The sequence below is a fragment of the Pelobates fuscus genome, chromosome 7 (assembly GCF_036172605.1).
Source record: "Pelobates fuscus isolate aPelFus1 chromosome 7, aPelFus1.pri, whole genome shotgun sequence".
NCBI classification, from domain to species: domain Eukaryota; kingdom Metazoa; phylum Chordata; class Amphibia; order Anura; family Pelobatidae; genus Pelobates; species Pelobates fuscus.
In genome coordinates this window covers 47,444,116-47,450,067 of record NC_086323.1, presented here as the reverse complement: position 1 = coordinate 47,450,067, position 5,952 = coordinate 47,444,116, and the positions used below count along the sequence as shown (strand labels likewise).

General features: G+C 41.9%; 1 protein-coding gene across 1 annotated transcript; it reads right to left on the bottom strand.

Annotated features, from left to right (window-relative positions):
- Positions 1–1,722: 1,722 nt before the first annotated feature.
- Positions 1,723–5,937, bottom strand: TCEANC2 (transcription elongation factor A N-terminal and central domain containing 2). Its single transcript, XM_063428102.1, has 4 exons — positions 5,716–5,937; positions 4,237–4,378; positions 3,125–3,318; positions 1,723–2,732 (listed from the first exon to the last, which is right to left on the bottom strand). Exons 1-4 carry the CDS (start codon positions 5,809–5,811, stop codon positions 2,544–2,546), a joined length of 621 nt encoding a protein of 206 aa, XP_063284172.1. The 5' UTR covers positions 5,812–5,937; the 3' UTR covers positions 1,723–2,543.
- Positions 5,938–5,952: the final 15 nt, after the last annotated feature.

Below are 5,952 nucleotides of genomic sequence, written 5' to 3'. Positions count from 1 at the left end.
CCTACAGTGTCCCTTTAATATGGTTTGAGTAAGGGCATATGCGGTCCAGGCCATCATATACAGGTTTAGGGGAAACCTTTATCCAGTTGGGGTGAATTGCTAAACAGTAAACCATAGCTATATGGGTACATTATGTGCAGTGAAGTCAGGCTATCATCTGCTAGGTCATCTTTTCAAGAGTCCTGCGGTCGGATCGATGGTTAGCCAGGGTTGTAGGAGTCAAGCGTGTGGGATAAAGTAAAACAAGGCTGCAATGATAAACTGTAAGGCAAAATATAAATGCGTGTCCGGAATAAAGTCTCGGACCAGGTGGAGGCAGTTCCCTCAGCCCACGCCCGTGGCAAGCAGGCTGGGTGCGTGTGTGTGTACCCTGGGTATATGCTCACTGAGGGCTGATAGCGTCTCCCGGGTTGTCGAGCTTTGGGGGCTGCATCCCTCGCCTAGTTGGTCTCGGGCCTGCTTGGGGACCATTTTCGTTGAGCCCTGAGCCATGGTGCTTGGGGAGTCTGGGTCCTGTCCGCCGTGTGGGCGATGGAGGGTCCTGGTGGTTGGTCGCCGCCTTCGGTGGGCTATTCTCCGTCTGTGCTGTGTGCGCTGCAGGTTGGATACTCCTAAGGCCCCTGGTCTGTGCAAGTGGGGCTTGGGTTTGTTGGCATGCCGGGTGCGTTTTGCGCCACCTTGTGGGCCTTTAATTCTTTGGTCGGCACCCTGTTGGTCTCCTCTTTGTGGCACTCGCTGCGCACTGGTACCTGTCGCCCGCTTTGCTAGCTTGGCCCAGAATCGGGCAAACAGTTCGTCCAGGCGTTGGAGCGTCCCCTCCGTGGAGTACGTTGAGGTGAGTGAGCTGCCCCTGTCCGCCATTTTGGGTGCCCATGTGTCTTGTGGTTGCTGGTTGCATGTGGCAGGCCCCGGTTGCCCGGTTGTGTCCCGCTTGCCAGAGAGGACCGGGATAACCCCCACCAGTCCATGGGGGGGGGGGATAGCAGTAGTCGCTTGTTACCGCCAGTTGAGGCCGTAGGAGAGCGGCCATCTCCCCTCGGTCCGATTACTGGTAGGCCGCAAAGCCTCGAGGTGTATTTGCCAGTGGAGGAGAGTCCTGCAAGAGGTATCCCCAGAACCGCCGACATGTCGGGAACAAGGTTTGATGTAGCCTTGCAGCCCGGTAAGCAATTGGTTCGAGTATTCGTCGAGTTTAGTGTGCTGGCCACAGGAGCTCATGCAGCACACGTCCGTGTAGCTCAGTAGCCAGGCTCCGCCCCCCGAGATTTATTAATTTTAACCATTTCAATGCAAAAATGGGGGGACAGGTGGCTGGCAAAATTCTAAAAATGAACTCTCTAGCCAAAAATAAATAAATTTATGTTTACATATATACACACACACACTTAATACTAAATACATAAATAACTATTACACTGTGATTCTTTAATCCCTTAAGTACACATGACATGTGTGACATGTCATGATTCCCTTTTATTCCAGAAGTTTGGTCCTTAAGGGGTTAATATGTATTTGCTTGAGTTCAGAAATGGGGTAAAAGCTCATACAAAAATAATGTTTTATTAAAATTAAAAAACAAATTCTGATTTCAGAGCACTTTTCAAACACAGCACGTGTTACAATCATTGTATGCAGAATGACAAATACATATAAGTAGCCAAATATACAATTTATATGTCAGTAATGACTAAACAAGAGTTTCCATTAATGAAAACTGCGGTGCATAAAAGAAAAGGGACGTTCCTATTTAGTTGTGTCTGTTGTCAGAAGCCCTGCATTATAGAAAAGTTGGGTAATGTGAATAACTGTTCACGCTGTATTCTGATTGGCTGCACTATGTGTTACATTGTGAAATGCAAAATTCGAAACCAAGGCTAATATAGCCACTTCAGTGAATACGCTTTACTGTTTTGTTGGTCTCCCTCTTCTTAGAACCTCTCCCCAAGATATGAGTAACGGGAGAGGGGTAGAATTCATGATGGCAGTGCGACTCTTGTCAATCTTGACAGATCCTGCACTACACTATAATAATAGGCAGAGATAATGGAGTTATATACATTTTACACACTGAATTTTAAAATTCTCAAAACATGTTTATGAATATAACAACTTATGTTTAAGAATTATTGTTATTATTTTTAAAACACCTCTGTGACTGTGAAAGCATGTCTAGCCTTTCCTGGTTTGAACTCGCAAGTACATTGCCCAAAAATTAACCACGAGAAAGGGCCGGCATCTCAAGATGTTAACAATGAATGTATTATACTGTGTGTAACTGGGTCCTGCTATATTAACCTGGCAATCTCCTGGTATTAAAAAGCCTACACAATAGGTATATCATGCTCCACTGAAAGAAGTTTCTTGTGATGGTAACCAATGGAAAAATAAATGTATGACAGTAGAAAGGGCATTAGTGTTAACCAGCCCGAAAACCTACATGTAGTATTCCCTGTAACATTAACTTGATCCAAGGTTACATGTCCTGAATTTTCCTGAAGGTGTTGTACAGTTGTTCTCACCCAGGAGTTGAGAATTTTCTTTTTTTATTTCTTATGACTTTGCACCAACTCATGAATCTTTATAGTCCCTTCTTTGACCTGGCATCGAGTCTCTGCCTTGTGCTTCAGTGCAAATACAAGTGCCCGGATTGTTCTGCGGTAGTGAACATTGATCAGACGGGAGGTCTGATGGAAAACTTCACGTTCAATACATTCAACCAAAGAGTGATCAGCCTGGAGATGGAAACAGGTTAGGAATTACACCTACAGTGATGTGTTAAGAAAAATTATCATCATGTGAAAAGCAATGATCCTCGCACAACTCCGCATAATGATTGCTGCGGTTAAGACACGCACCCATGGGAAGGCTGGACCACGTGTCAAGTCACCTTAACATATACATTTTAGAAGGAGCTTCCCTTGTACAGTGTTTGAATTGCCTTTTTTCCCCCATTACCTACAAGGAAACAAATTATTCACATATTTATAAAACAAGGAATACAATAATGAAAATGTAAATATTTGTTTCTCATTAACCCACCTTTTGTTAGAGCAACAGAAATGTCCTACAATTCCAGGACATTCATTCACTTGCTTGTCATGATGATAACCGTACTATTCCTTACCTCCATATTTAGTGCTTCAGCCAACAGTCGCCTGGCGTTTTGGCGTAGTTTCTCAGTTGCAGCATCACATCTTACTTCAATGTTTGGTTTGCTGCGATTCTCCTTTATGAACGTTTCCCAATTGTTGTAAACTTCCTGTGCCAAGTGTGACACATCCTTATCGTCATGCGTCTGTAGGCTTCCAACTGCTTCACCTAAACATACAGAGAAAAAGAAAGAAAGTAGTAAAACTTTGAAGACAAACAGGGATTAACAAATCTTAAATGCTAAATGTTCATAAAAAAGTGCAAGTGACATGGGTTGCTCCTGCACTTTTTGGACTTAATACATCCTTCACACTCAGGAAAGGAGAGAAGAAATTTAAATAAATGATGGCTGTTTTGGACATAGTATATAAAAAAGAAAGTGACAGATTAGGAATAATGGATTTGTACTGAGTACAAGTTATGTATATATATATAAAAATAAAATAAAAGCAAGACTGTAGATAAAGCACTCTACTGCACCGAAAAGGTTTGTTAAATATGTTTTAGGCTTAGACATAAAACGTGGAGTACATACTATTTAATTAAAAACACCCAAAAATAGAGACATAGAATGATTGTTAAATTGCTTGCATTCTGTTACATTAAAAAGAGTAATACTGGTGACATATCTGTCTTACAAACAAAAAAAATGACTTGGAATAAATATTTCAAAAACAATATATCTATCTAAGAAATAAACACTCATTAAGTCACTTGTTTAAAAATATATCTTTGCTGGTGACGCTGGGAGATGTAATGTGAAATGTGTTTTTCTTTAGAGAAGGAAGAAAATCAGCGCTTAAAATGTCAAATCTTTTGATAACAGTAGAGCTTACATTTACATCCACCTGTGCACAAATGCAGATACCTACACCCACTTGCAGACAGGCATAAAGCCATATAACAACCACACAAAGATTTGCAACATGGATACAAGTATTTGGCGGGGTGCTCTTTCATTCGGCTCCTGCTGCAGGACATGCATAAATGCCTTTGACTTATTGGGGGAAGCATGTGCCCTGAAACTCCAACCTTGAATTCACTACTGCACATTTTACAGACTCAACAGCCTGCAGATTTTAGTACCGATTTTTGTTGATCTTATCACTTCTTCAGAAGGAATTTTTTTCTTAAGTTCCTTCAGAGTGTTCATCAGGTTTTCTGTTGTCTGGTTAGGAAACTCCAGGATACACTTCCATCTCTTTATATCTTCCAGGACCACAACTCTCTAAACAGGAAAACCATTTATAAAAATTGATGAAATCATAGATTGCTATAGTTGCATGCAGCACTTATAAATCAGGGATGGCAATTCTAAAGTACATCTTCTAGAGCAAGGGTAGGCAATGGTCAGCACTCTAGAGGTGGACTAAATCTCTCTCAAGCTTTACCAGCATTATGGCTATGAGAGTTTTCTGAGAGATGTAATCCACAACACCTGAAGTGCCAAAGGTTGTGTAGTCCTGTTCTAGAGGATAAATATATATGAAAATGCAACTGTACATGAATTGAAGTATCATATAGCATTGATCATGTTGCGTAGACTGAACCTTTAGAATGGCATAACTCCTCCTAATACCAGACAAAACAGGACAAGTATAATAAGACATTAGGTGACAGTGACCATTTAAAGGAACACTCCAAGCACCTTAACCACTAAAGTGCACTATAATGATTATGCAGCCAGGAGTGCCATAGCAACATGCTCCCAACGTAAGTAATCAAATTGTGTGCCTCTATAAAAGCTAGAAACACCCCTGCGTGGAGCTTCTGACACCTCTCCGAGGCTAAACCCTGCAGTACAGTGTCAACTCATTGGATGAAAGTGTCAGCTGATTACACTTAGCCAATGATCTAAGCCCTAAACCACTAAGCTTAGCTGCAAGATGAAAGTTCCTGCTCTCATAGAGGCGGTGCCTAGTGGACCCCAGGTAAGAAATCAAACCATTACAAAAAGGTTTGAGAACTTACACTGAGAGCTCTAATGGTGCTTGGCATTCTCCTAAAACGACTAGAAATGTATAAAGCTGGACCTGCAAACAGAGAATTTAAAATGCAAGATTGCGTTCACATCTATGCTATTTTATCAGCCTGCTTTGCAAATTACGGTCAAAGTGCCCATACTGACATTTTACATGAGCTCAATAAAAACATCACAAGAAGAACAATGGTTATTATCAGAGTGCGCCACGTGTGCCCAGGAACACCTTGACATAGAGATGATTTTTTTTCCCCCTTTGTCATTTATGTATGTCTCTACCTGTACTATATGTCAATACTGATGTTTCTTGCCTTGTGTAAAATAAAAATTGCCTGCACCTTTATATTTGTTTGGTTATCCCTAGAGCAATATTTGGTATTTTGGGATTCACTTTTAACAAGTTGTATAACTAGTTTTCTCTTGTACCTTTCACAGGAAATGTGTAATACTGACTTGGTTTGAAGAATAAAATGACATGCACTATATGACTGAGAGATCAATATACAATAAATGATAATATCCTGTGCACACCCAGTGATAGGGATGAGCAGGGTACAAGCTGTCCCCCAGAGCTCCCCTCTCACCTTTAGTGAATACAGAGTGGCCTGTCCTTTGGGTTTACTGGGGACTTTAACCTCTGGCTGCAGAGACTTGGGTTTCCTAATAACGAACTTATCCATGCTTCCTCCCAAGCAGCACACAGACTGAAAATGAACCTGAGTGTCCGCCCGCAGAAGGGCAGAACGTCGCGCTGTGATTACGAAGCACGCACGCGTCTTCTCGATGTCAACAAAGTCGCTCGTGATTGCGTAGCCGGAAAC

What these genes read in the sequence shown, in the direction of transcription:
- TCEANC2 (XM_063428102.1), bottom strand. Translation starts at nt 5,811, where the DNA reads ATGGATAAGTTCGTTATTAGGAAACCCAAGTCTCTGCAGCCAGAGGTT. An exon ending in GATAAGATCAACAAAAATCG is followed by an intron (nt 3,319 to 4,236) that starts GTACTAAAATCT and finishes CTGTATGTTTAG; the next exon opens with GTGAAGCAGTTGGAAGCCTA. An exon ending in CTGAAGCACTAAATATGGAG is followed by an intron (nt 2,733 to 3,124) that starts GTAAGGAATAGT and finishes TTCCATCTCCAG; the next exon opens with GCTGATCACTCTTTGGTTGA.